This window comes from Manacus candei, unplaced genomic scaffold, assembly GCF_025592945.1.
Source record: "Manacus candei isolate 608988 ecotype Guabito, Panama unplaced genomic scaffold, ASM2559294v1 h1tg000049l, whole genome shotgun sequence".
In the NCBI taxonomy this organism is placed as follows: Eukaryota; Metazoa; Chordata; class Aves; order Passeriformes; family Pipridae; genus Manacus; species Manacus candei.
This window is the reverse complement of record NW_026138097.1, coordinates 32,503,445-32,516,041: the sequence shown is the minus strand read 5'-3', so window position 1 is coordinate 32,516,041 and position 12,597 is coordinate 32,503,445. Positions and strand designations below refer to the sequence as shown.

At 38.7% G+C, this 12,597-nt stretch overlaps 1 protein-coding gene across 5 annotated transcripts in view; it reads left to right on the top strand.

The window, feature by feature from the left end:
- The window catches only part of GRB10 (growth factor receptor bound protein 10), a 144,941-nt gene that overhangs the window by 30,692 nt on the left and 101,652 nt on the right, over nucleotides 1–12,597 (top strand). For 4 of the 5 annotated variants that reach the window (XR_007906530.1, XM_051799016.1, XM_051799017.1 and 1 more), the window contains one exon: nucleotides 5,843–5,940. The exons of the other annotated variant lie outside the window; for it this stretch is intronic. Coding sequence is in view for 3 of the 4 variants with exons in the window: in XM_051799016.1 (XP_051654976.1) it covers nucleotides 5,890–5,940 (51 nt within the window). In the remaining variant the exon portion in view is untranslated. The remainder of the gene's footprint in view (nucleotides 1–5,842; nucleotides 5,941–12,597) is intronic. 5 annotated transcript variants of the gene reach the window in all.

Genomic DNA, 12,597 nt, shown 5'->3' with positions numbered 1-12,597 from the left:
GAAACATTCCTAAAGTTCATTATAGGTTTAGGGTTTTTTTGTTGTTGGTTTTTTTTTTTGGTTTGGTTGTTTTGTTTTGTTTGGTTTGGTTTTTTTTAGTTTCTTTGTTGTTGTTGTTGTTTTGTTTTTTATTTATTTGTTTGTTTTTAACTGGAATACTTTCTTCAGACATAAGGGGGAAAATCCTTACATAGACAGGCTAAATCCTATTTCTCTATTTTTCTCCCAGAACTTTATCTTTGCTGTCAGTGAACCTGCTCTGTCAGGAGGTGAACATGAATTCACAGGCTATAAGTCTTGAGCCTTTTCAAAATTTTAAGCAGATTCAGGAAACAAAAAATGCTGAACTGCATATATTTTATTTAATTTTATTTGGCAAGACTGGAAGTGGGATGGCATCAACTCCTCTGTGCTTCTTCTGAAGTATATGTCTGTTTTGGCTTTCAAAAGCCTGAATTGCTGTTGCCAAGATTCTTCACTTTCTGGCAAAATTACAATGGCAAGTGGCTTCCTTTACAAGGTGCAATATTTAGACTAACAGCTTTGCAATTAAGAATGGCAAAAGAGAATTATATTCCCTTTTTTTATAAGACCAGATTTTTTAGTATGGATTCGTGGGAGTGTTTGGACATAACTGAAGTGCTTTTGATTGATGATTTATATTTTGAACAATGCTTTTCATTTTAGTGTGCAACACTCACTTGAAATTTTAACTAGAACAATGCTTTGTTTTCAAAGATGTTCAAAGTATTTCTCTAGTTAGGCAGTTCCTCTGTATCATAGACTTGCAAATGCCTTTTGGGTATGTACGTGTAACAAAACGTGTTTGCAGATACCAACTTGTGCAAGGGAAGTGGGAAGAAATTGGGAAAGCTACAAGTATTCTTAAATATTACCTGCTGCTAATCTCAGTAGGCCATCAGGGTGTTGAGGATTGTGTCATTGAATCTTTTGTGGATGGAGAGTGATGCCTTTCTGGAGTGTTCGGGGAAGTGTTCTGGAGGAAAAAAAAACTTGTTTGAAGGGAAATTGACCAAGTATTATTTTCCAGCATGGAAAACCTGGAGACTTGGGGTGTGAGGAGAGACATTTAGAGCTGGGGAGAGAAGCAAGCATATGTTTGGACTGAGTAAATTGGGGAAAGTGGTCAAAAAAATGTTTGAGATGATGAATCCAGTCCTCTGAGTGCCTAGCAAAGCAATGCTGTGTTGTTCTGTGCACAGAAGGCTGCCAGTATGGTTTGAAGTCAGAGTCTTTTGGTTTTATGTTTGACAGCCTGCACTAATGAACCTTTGAGTCCTGCTGACCAAGTTATCACCTTGGGAGTGGAGGTCATCCTCAGTCTTGTAAACTGACACAGTCTCCACCTGAAACCATCACCAAAAGAAGGCAACATGCTTTAGGAATCCTTATACATACTGATTACTAAAGCTACAATGAAATCTGATGGCAAACTTGTGTGCTGCCAAGGGTGTTCTAGGATCTAATCTCCTTAGTCCAGTCAGCTAAGGAACCTGATGGCACTTTCTTTTCAGCCCACATAGTTGTCATTCAGCCTTCTTTCTTGTGAGAAGTTGTGTGGATCTTGAATGCAAAAGCACATCTGGGTCCCGCAGTTTCAGTGCAGCTGGGGACATTGCTAGCTGTCAGGTCTTTCAACTACAGAAAATTCACTGGCATGCCTCATGCTGCTTGTATCCAAATTTCTTTCCATTGTAGCTATGGCAATAGGAGTAGATTAGGAAGAAAGTTTCAGAGGATGGGTCCTCATGCCCTGTGTTGTAGAGGATTGCTGGATGTATCTATTTATTTGCTTCCTCTTGAAAACCTGCTTCAGTGATTCAGATATCCATATGTATGTATATGTCTGTAGAAAAAAACCAGAACACTTCCTAGGTGCTGTGAAGTAGTGGGTAGTCTGGAGCCACGTGAGTGGCCAGTTGAGGTCTTGGAGATTGCTCCTTCTATGGACCAGCCAGATAGGGTCTTTTTTCCCTGAATCTTTAAGATGTTATATTATAAGTCAAGTAGACTTAGACACTCCTGAAGGTAACTTAGGGGAGAATATTGTATGAACTCAGTTGTTTTAAGACTTTATTCTAGTTTCTTAAAGAAAATCCAGGTTTGGTCTGCTAAGCATCATGCTGTAGTGTGGGGAGAAATGGAACGGTGATATTTAGTTACGTTAAACCTGAGCTCTTAGAGAAAGGTCTTCAGATAGGTCAAAATTTAAGGCTATGTTGAAGCTTTTTTCCCTTCCCTGTTTCATCATAGTTCAGTTACAGAAAGCAGAACATTACAGAAGAAAAATAATGAAATATTTAAAAGAGTATAGTATTCAATGTATTTGTTAAGTTACCTCTCATAAAAGAGCATAAATCCAGTTTTCAAGAACTCTGGAGCTTGTCTTGCAACTCTGCCAGGTTAAAATATTTTTTTTGTCCTTCCTCCTGTTCCCAAATAATATGCAAGCGATTGCATTTTAAAAATTATTTTTCTCTTGAATTTAAAGACTTTGACAGATGGCACATGTAGAACCTGGAAAACTTCCTGAATTGGCAGAGTGACCATACCCCTGCCATTTTCCTACTGCAGTATCTGTAGGTGCGTAGGCTGTGTCTGCTTCCAGAGTGCTGGGTGAGATACCGTTTTCTCTACTGGGAATGTGCAGAGAGCAAGTGATAAATCAAAAAAACACACCTGGCTTAATTTTCAGTTAATAAATAACATAATCTACTGGTTAGGTGGGTAATTTGATTGTGACTTAAACAACTCATTCATAGCAGCGACAACCTCCAGGATGCATACCTCCAGTGTTTTCCATGAGGGATGAATACCAATCTTTGTTTAGATTATGCGAGTTGGTTTAACACTTTTGAGAGACTGAGACATCAAAGCTATGCCTCACAATAGTCTATTCTTTAATCTAGAGAATGTCATACCAAAAATTAGTCTTATGACCTTTGAAACTTCGTTTATCATGACTCCTTCTTTCAGGGACTCTGTCCAAGGCAGAACTCTCAGGCCAATAACAGCACATGAAATTGCTTGGTTATGAATTCGCACAGGCTGTCTCACTCGATGTTGCATGACAGTTGTTCCCACCACTGAATGTAGTGAGTTTTGTAACAGTGATTGACTACATAGCTTGTTTTCTATTTACAATTCTTTGGAATTTCCCTCCCCCATCTAAGGCATTTTAGGAAAAGGGCAGTAACTTGGCACTTCAATACCTCTTTGCGATTTGTGCTGTTTAGCTTGTGTGGAAAGAATACGTACATCTCTACACAGCTACAATCTCTGAAGAGAAGTGCTAAAAATTATGTTTAAGGCAACAGCAAAGGAAAAGTTGATTTATTTTTTCTTTCTAAGTCCTAATGTTTATCTGTGGAACACAGGAAATCAGTATACAGTTCTGTCCCTATAGAATTTATTAGTTGTTGATGTGGTACAACAGGGCCTTAGATCTTGAAGGTGAGCGAAGGCTTTTTGTATTCCTAGGGTAAGACTAGTTTGATAAACTGCTTTTAGACAGACAAAAGAGTTGTGATCTTAAATCAGTGTTAATGTGTGACTGACCAGGAATGATATCATCTAGAGATTGCTCTCCTCTGTTTCTGCAGTGTTAACAAATGAATACTCAAGAATGTAGCAGTAAAGCAAATGGTTCTTGATGAATTATGCAGTCTTGACTCCAACTATTGTTTGAGGTAATTTATGATCTTCCATTGGCAAAATGGGGCTGTGGCATAAACTGCAGCACACCCTAGAGTAGACAAATTGGTCTGGTATTGTTTAGAAACATATTTAATCTATCTTGCTATAAAAGAATTGGAGCTTTTTGCTGAAACATCAAAAGACAGTATTTTGATATTCAGTCCTAAATAACCTACCATTAAAGTTGCAGCAGTTGTGCCTTTTCCTGTTTTCTAAATATTGAAGTGATAATAAACATAAAACCGTTGCAGTATAAAGCTGATTTTTTTTCCCTTATCCCTTTACATAAACTTTTTTTAGTCATGATGTGTTTAGAGGTTAATGATACAGTTCTCCTTGTTCTTGATGCATTTGACCAACTTCAGAACAGCTATTCCAGTGGCTTGCCTAATTTCACTGTACATGTGCTTACAGAAAACCGTACTTCCCAAAATGAAAAGGTTTTTTAAGAGCTTTTCTTAAATTGATGTTTAATTCTCCTGGAACAAACTGGGTGATTAGAGTGAAATCTGCAGATCAGTCTTAAAAACTTACTGCAAACTTTTAAGTGTGGAGAAATAGTTATGTGGCTGTAGACCACTGTTCATATTTTTGAAGACTAGCAATAGTACAAGTTGGATATTGTGCCTACAGAGTTAGATGTTTGAGCTGGCTTCCCTCTGCTTCATCCCCCACTGTGAATGCTGTAAGATTTTGCATTTAAACTTTCTTCTTCCACAGCATTTACTTACCTAGAATAAACAACTTGATTTATGCAAATTGGGTTGAATAGATTTTCAGACTTGCTGTTGCCAAAAGCAGTTTCCTCCCGAGGTAATTGGCTGTATGAACTGATCACGGAAAACTGCAGAAGCCCAGTAACTACTTTCTGGAAAGGAGTTCCCAGGTGTTTGCCTGCCTTACTGATAGAAGAGGAGGCAACCATACCTCAGCCAAACTTACTCTGGAACTAGATAAAATAAAGCTTCCTTGATGAGTGCATGGTTTATGTAGACCATAGGCTGCAACTCCTCTGGAAACAGTTTTTCCAAGATGTCTTTTACTCTTGTCTCTTAAAACTGTCCCATAAATCTGGCTGGCAGCTTTGGTTTGGTGACAGTTCATGCTTAGCAGAGAGCAGGGGTAGCCTGTTTAAAACTTAAGCTTTTGTTTTGAATATATAATTAATAATAAGAGCGAACAAGACAGGAACTCACTTGTGGTAGAAGTTCTGACTCTGCTTTGCAGCCTGTTCGCTCTGCTCCAGTCACCCTTTTTTCATCTACTTGGAGATGACATCACTTGTCTTAGTCTGCAGGGATGTCTCCAGTTGAATGTCAGTGGTTGGAAGAAATGCTGGACCAGCAAACAGATCTTTATATATTTATTTATTTTTGTTTATTTTTCTTTCCTTTGTTATGAGACAGCAGTTGAAATAACTGTCTTGACATTGTCTTAATACTGCCTTCTCTTTTGTCATTCTTAGTTCTTTAGCCATATGTACCTCTAAATGTTTGCCAATTTCTTTTCAAGCTGTATCTGATCACAGAAGCTATGCTTAAAAGAAACACAACTCACCTTGAAAAGTTGTTGCTGATAATCACTCAGAAGAGCAAATGCAAGACTTGAATGAATTTGTATGGGGCACCCTATTTGATAGATTTTGTTAGAATAAAATCATGGGAGAAAAGGCAGGCAGGAAAGGGTAAATGTTGAAGTTGTGTAACTAGGCATTGAAGACTAATGCTACTTAAGGATCTTAAAGATCCTATGGGTCTTTTCCTACCTAAATGATTCTATGATAAGTGACTGTCATCTTAATTAACTCAGATTTCAGTGTTTTCTTTCCACAGTTGAAAAGATAACCTCAATTGGTGAGAGCCAATGTTTAAATGGTCGAGACAATGAAATAAAGGAGGAGCCACCAGGCCTGAGAACAGTTATGTTGGGATTTTAAATGAAATGCCAAATTGAATGTGTTTTCTAGGCTACAGACAGCAAATGCGCAGAATTGCTACTCCCAAGTTGATGCAAATCCTCATCACCTCATCTTGCTCTTCTCGGTTTTCCCCCTCCAACTATTTTCAATAATAAGTTGATGAAATGTCTTCAGTATGGTTTCTGACAGTTTGTTTGTACTCTGCAGGTCCTGGGAAGCAGTATATGTAATTTGAAGAAAATTTGAAGGAACAAATGGCTTTAGCTGGCTGCCCAGACTCCTTTTTACATCTTCCTTATCGGATAGTAAGTTGTGAAACTGCATGTTCCTGTCAGCTTGTAGCATCATATTGCTGTGTGTCGGTGATTGATTGTGCATTCAAAATTTTCATCAAACTGCTAATAGCTGTCTGGCAATTCTCTGGGTTTTGCTAACATTTGAGAATAGAACCTCTGTTACCATCCAGTATTCAAGATCTGCTGCTAAAAAAAATTGGGTCACTAATATATACTGATTAAGATTTTATATTTGTCTTCAAAAAAGCCATTTCATACTTGGGAGAAGTCAATTATTTAAAAAAAACCCGGCAAGCTACAAAATCAGTGAAATGCCTTGCACTGAAATGTATCAATGCTTGCTGAATGCTATATTTGTAGGAACAAAGGCAGAGATTTTTACAGTTGGTTAGATCCTATGCTTTTTGAGTCATTGTGCTGTATCTAAGCAGCCAATATGGCATATTACAAAGAGTATGTTTTAATAAACCCTCAGCTAACTTCAAAGGTACCATGGAAAAATGCATGTAACCGTTCCTTTTTTTTTTCCTGGGCAGTTTTAGTTGGCATAATTTTTTATGGAATGGCAAATTCTTTAGTTTGGATATGACCTTTTCTTTTTGCACTTTTTATCTCTTGTTTTCATAATGTGATTACCACCCTGAGGGTTCAGTTATGATTTTGGATCCTGTAGATACACAAATAATTAAACAGTGTCATATGACATTAAAACCTTTTCACTTTGTCGCAAGAGAAACATTACTAGTAGTGATTCCTACAGTCATGCTACTAATTTGGAAGAAAAACAAAAACCCAAACAGAAACAACAACAGAATTCCCAAAAAAGTATAGTATTTATGCATACTTTGTAATGTGTCAACTTAAAATTTTTTTCCCCAACAGGAACCTTAAATGAGTTAAAAGTCTGATGTTAGTATATGCTGAGTTGTCAGCTGAATGTACCTTAATGCTTTTGCTGATAACAGGAAAAACATAACAGTTCCTTTATAACTGTTTTTGCAGCTATAAAAATAGAATGGACTTTGAGAAATTGGGTGTTCTGAAAATCTGTTACTATACTTGGATCTATGATTTTAAAAGAATATGTGAATAGATGTGCCTGGACTTCATAATTTTGATGCACTGTGAAATTATGCTTCCAATTCATTTAGAGCATCATCTGAGTCATGATGCAAAGCTGAGGGAGAGGAGAGCTATGTAAGAGAAACTTGACATTATATGCAGTCATTTTTGAGCTGCAAGTTCTTTAACTGAATGTCAGTCATACTTGTGAAAATAGTGTCTTTACTGGTTCATAGGAAGTAAGAATGTGAATTTTCATTGTTACTTCTTTTCTCTGACAAACCCTGTAGATAATCTGCTTTAGTCTAGGGCAGTCAGCAGACTAAACGTGTCAGAGTAACATGGGTGACTTAAGGTGGTGGGAAAGTGACTCATTTAATTGTGGTCATAGCTGACTGTGTATTAACTACCCTAAGTGCTTATAACCAGTTTGAAGACTAGCTTTGGAAGCCCATTCACAACTACTCTGCCTTCTGTCAGAACTGAAGTTTGCATTAAAAAAAACCCTGAACATCTGTTTTTCCACCCCTACTAAATCTGACTTAGGAGCTTTCATCAAGTTGTCTTTCAAATTTGGCTGCAGTGCCAGCATTTTGTTGGTAAAGGGCTGAAAGAAGGTTAAACTAAATATGCTCTAGATTAGAGTGTAAAGTATTCTATTTTTTCGGTACATTTTCAGACTTAATATGAATGAAAGTCTATGAAGGACATTGGTGCAGAGATCCCAAGGTTGGGACCTTAATGCTCTAACTTCAATATTAGAATTAATTGACACATCAGAGTTTGGGATTACATTCAAAACAAGAAAAATGAGAACCTGGATAAGTGAGCGTGCACTACAGAATAACCTTTGGGATGTCTTGTTGTCAGTCTACCTCTGCTCTTCATTTTTTTTTCTGGTTTTGGGGAGATGAGCAAAGTATAGAGCTCTGAAATTCTTACTGGGCTCTTTGTTTGCAACCTTTGCTGCTTTCAGAAGCTTTCAGGTCTTTTTTTTCTTTTTCTTTCTCAGGAGTTAGCACATAAACCAGGCACACTGAGTGCATTCTCCTAAAAACAATCTCTAGCTTTGTACTATCTTTCAGTGGCTTTCAGGAGCCCTTTCCAAATTCTTGAACTCTTCAATAAAAATCGGGCAGTGAGAATTGGCAGTGTTTGTCTTCTGTTCCTGGAAATTCAGAACATAGTCCCAGAATTTCTCAGAAAAAATGGGATGATTTACTGTGTTTCCGTTCTTTTGCAATCTGTAGTCACAACAGTATTTATGTACAGTGACTTGAACTCTTGGGGAATATTTAGTTCTTTAACCCTTTGCATTAATTGTACAAGTCTCAGTGACATAAATAACAAAAGGATGAGTTTTTTTCTCAATTTATGAGGATAAAATTCTAAACTGCTCTTCATCTTCTACTTTCTGCCTTCTGTTTATTTTCTCATAACCAAGATGCAGGTATGACTTCAGTAATAATTAAGAGTTTGTTTTCAGTGAGCTGAATTCTTATTAGAGAAAGGACTTGTAACTCAGCATAAAATGAACTATAGGTGCTTGGTCACAAAATAGGGAGAAAATGGGAATTGCTTTCTCATACGTGTACAGAGCTGTGGATTTTGGGATTGCTAGTAACCCTCTTGATCAGATAAGAGAGCAGAATATTGCACATCATACTTGAGAAGCTTTGTGCACTTCACAAGTAGGGAATTAAATACCTAGGAGAACTAATCAGAGGCTAGCTACTGTAATGAAAGCCTCTTTTAATGATGTCAGATTTGTGGATGTGAAGGTGATGTGCTGCCCGTACTACAGCTGCAATAGTGACATTCCTTTGCCTTCACCTGGAGGAATGGCTAGGCACAGCTAGGTTTTCCAGGTTTTAGTATGGCAGCTTAGACCCTTGTTTTCAATATAATGATACAGTAAGTTAGGTGACACCTTTGGAGGTTGTCTGATCCAAGTCCATAGCGTATTGAGGTTATACTTATTTTCCTAGAGTGCTTCATCTTGGTGAGTGTGGTTTTTTTGGGAAACTTGTTTTTTTCATTTTCAGGGGTGGTTTACTTTGACTGGGCAATTAAAGAATAGAGGGTTTCTGTTTTAGTGAAATGGGGAAACAACCCTTTTTGATTTGATTAAATCTCTAATTTAATTAGATAATTACCTTGATGGATGCCATAATCTTCATCTTTGTGACATCAAGGTGCCTTCTGTGTGACTCAGTCTTATCTCTGCCACTGTGGAATTGAACTGTCTGTTATTTAGTGTAATATAAGTATACATGCTGCTGTCCATGTTTGCGTACATAAAATGTCTTGTCCTAAGAAAACTTCCATGAAAAAAAGTTGATTGCAGAATTTGTCTCCAAGTAGACTTGGGAAGAGCTGTCGAGACCTATGTTTTGGCCCTCATTGTTTGCCTTACGCTATTTGAAAATCTTCTTTTTCTTGATTATTGACAAATTGTTTATTGAGTCTATGGAGATCTTTTTTACCAATTGTAGTAAGAAAGACATCAGGCCAAAGTGGCTCTGGTCACTCCCCTCCTCAGCTGGGCAGGGGAGATAAAATATAATGAAAGGCTTATGAGATGACATAAGGGCAGGGAGAGATAACTTGCCGGTTACCGTCATGGGCAGAACAGACTTGACTGGGGGAAATTAATTGAATTTATTACCAATCAAGTCAGAGTAGGGTAATGAGAAATAAAGCCAAGTCTTAAAAACACCTTCCCCCCCCACTTCCTTCTTCCCAGGCTCAACTTCACTCCCAATTTTCTCTCCTTCCTCTCCTCCAGCAACGCAGAGGGATGGGGAATGGAAACTGCAGTCCATTATACATTGACTCTGCTGCTCTTTCCTCCTTGAGGGGAGGACTCCTCCCACTCTTCCCTTGGTCCAGTATAGGGTCCCTCCCATGGGAGACAGACCTCCGTGAACTCCAATGTGGGTCCTTCCCACTCCAGCATGGGTCCCTTCCATGGGGTGCAGTCCTTCAGGAACAGGCTGCTGTGACCTGTGGGGTCACAAGTCCTGCCAGAAAATCTGCTCTAGTGTGAGCTTCTCTCCCCATGGGTCCACAGGTCCTGCCAAGACCCTGTTCCAGCACAGGCTTCACATGGGGTCACAGCCTCCTTTGTGCATCCATAGGTTCCAGCATAGGGTCCCCTGCACCACAGGCTGCAGGGGATCTCAGCTCCAGTTCCTGGAATGCCTCCTCCTACTCCTTTGTCACTGACCCTGGTTTCTTCAGGGCTGTTTCTCTCATATATTCCCACTCCTCACTCCATTGTTTTGGTTTAGGAATGGTACTCCCTAATTTAGTTCTCCAAAGGAGACTCTTCAAACCACACTACCCTCCCACTCCCAATGAAGGTGGCCAGAGAGGAGAACTGGAGGCACAAAAGGCAAAAATTACAGGTTGAGATAGTAACAATTTACTGGAAACAGCAGTGAGATAAGAAAATTAACAGTAACGGCAACAATTTTAACAATAAAAGTGTATGAAAGAGAGAATGATTCACATGCAAAATGCTTGAGCCTTATGCCCCTTCTCCTGGGAAGAGTCCCTTTCCCCCACCCCCAGCAACTGACATGCGGTGAAATAGAGTAACTTCCAGGTCCTAGCCCTGTCTCCTCCTTCCTACTGCAGAAAATTAACCCTGCCCTGGCTGGAACCCAGGCACAACTGAATGGATTTTTCCCCCTCTTAAATCCGGTATCAATCATCCAGTGAAGGACTCCCTGCCCCCAGGGAGGTACTGCCACTGTTGCTCATGGCCTTGGCCTTGGCCAGTGGTGGGTCTGGCTTACAGGTGGCTGACGCTGGCTCTGCCGGACATGGGGCAAGCTTCTGGCAGCTGCTTACAAAAGCCACCCCTGTAGCTCCCCCCCACTGCCACAGCCTTGTCTTGCAAATCCAATACATGATTTTCAAGATTCAAAATAAACAGTACCTTAATTTAGTCTTATTAGGCTTAAACGTACAAGTATTCTGCTTGCATAGAATTTGTCGCAGAGTTTGGTTTTTTCATGCTAAGAGGACAATATGGAAGGACCAGAGTGTGCAGGCAGTCTTTCAAAGTCCTTGGGCATAGCTGAGTGAAAAAACACCAGATGCATTATTGCATTGCATCATTCTTCTACATATTGCATAAAGAAAAGCTGAAATATTGCTACTGCCAATGCAGAAAGTCATCAGATTTGTGAAATATGGTGTCAGTCAACAGATCTTTTATTGACGATGCTCTTGTTTTAACAGTTTACATGTATATGGTGTAGAGGGTTGACGGACTGGAGCAGACAGAAAGTACAAAGCAGCGAGAACATTAGTGAATGTTTTTACAAGACATGTTGCCTCCAATATGAAGTTATGAAATCTGTCTCCCTGAGTACAGACTGCAAATGTTTTTTACAGATAGAGTTGATGCTGCTTGGTAGGTTTTTGTTGAAGATTAACTAAAGCTAGATTTCTAGCCTCTATTTTTCTTGGAAAGAAATCTGTTTAAAAACTTGTCCCAAAAACAGTTGTTTTCACTAACATTGGAATAAAATTGTGGTGCTTACCTCTTAAAGAGGCCATTGGAAGTCTACTTGCCACCACTAAGATGTATCATCAGATTATTTTATATGAAGCAAAATAATGTAAAAGAAGTTTGTATCTTACACTAAGCTTATATGAAATTGATTATGGTTTCCCTTCTTCCAAAAAATACACATCAATTATTTTTTTTTGCTGTACCAGTTTACCTTTCTACATTTCCAACTGAAAGCCTGTACTTAGCAGTTTGCACTTCTGCTTTTGTATTCCTATTTACACGGGATTTGGTTGGCAAAACATGAAGTCTTTTTATGAAGGTGAATGCAAGCAAGAAATTTCAAGTGGCTGGGTCCACATTTTTCAATTATATGAGCTTTTTCAAGCCACGAAAAAAAAAAGGGACTCAAAGCATTCTATTGGTCAGTCAGAGCATTTGCTACATGTGTTACTACTAACAGTGGTCAGGAAACAACGTAGGTGTTTCAAATCAAGTGAGAAATTTAAGTAAAGAAGTTTATTTTGCATCTTTCTGTTAATGGTTTCATGCTTGAACACTAGACAAGCTATCATTTAGTCTTGTAATGTCATGACATGCAAGCAGTCTCTTGATTTAGCTCTATTTTTCATACATCTTTAAATCTACAGTTTACTGCTTTAATACTTCAGAGAAAGTTGAGGGCGATCTTATGAATATATATATATATATATATGTATAAAAGTACCTGAAGGGAGGGTGCAAAGAGAATGGAGCCAGGCTCTTTTCAATGGTGACTAGAGGCAATGAACACAATCTGAAACACAGGAGATTCTCTCTGAACACTGGGCAAGACTCTTCCACTGTGAGGGTGACTGAGAACTCACAGGTTGCCCAGAGAGGGAGTGCAATCTCAATCCAAAGCCATCCAGACATGGTCTCAGGCAACTGGCTGTAGTTGGCTCTGCTTGAGCAAGGAGTTGAACCAAGTGAATTCGAGATCTCTTCCAACACCAATCATTCGGTGATCCTATGAAAATCAAAAGCAATGTGTCTCTTTAGGTTCTGACTTGTATGCAACTTTTAAGATGTCATTTCCA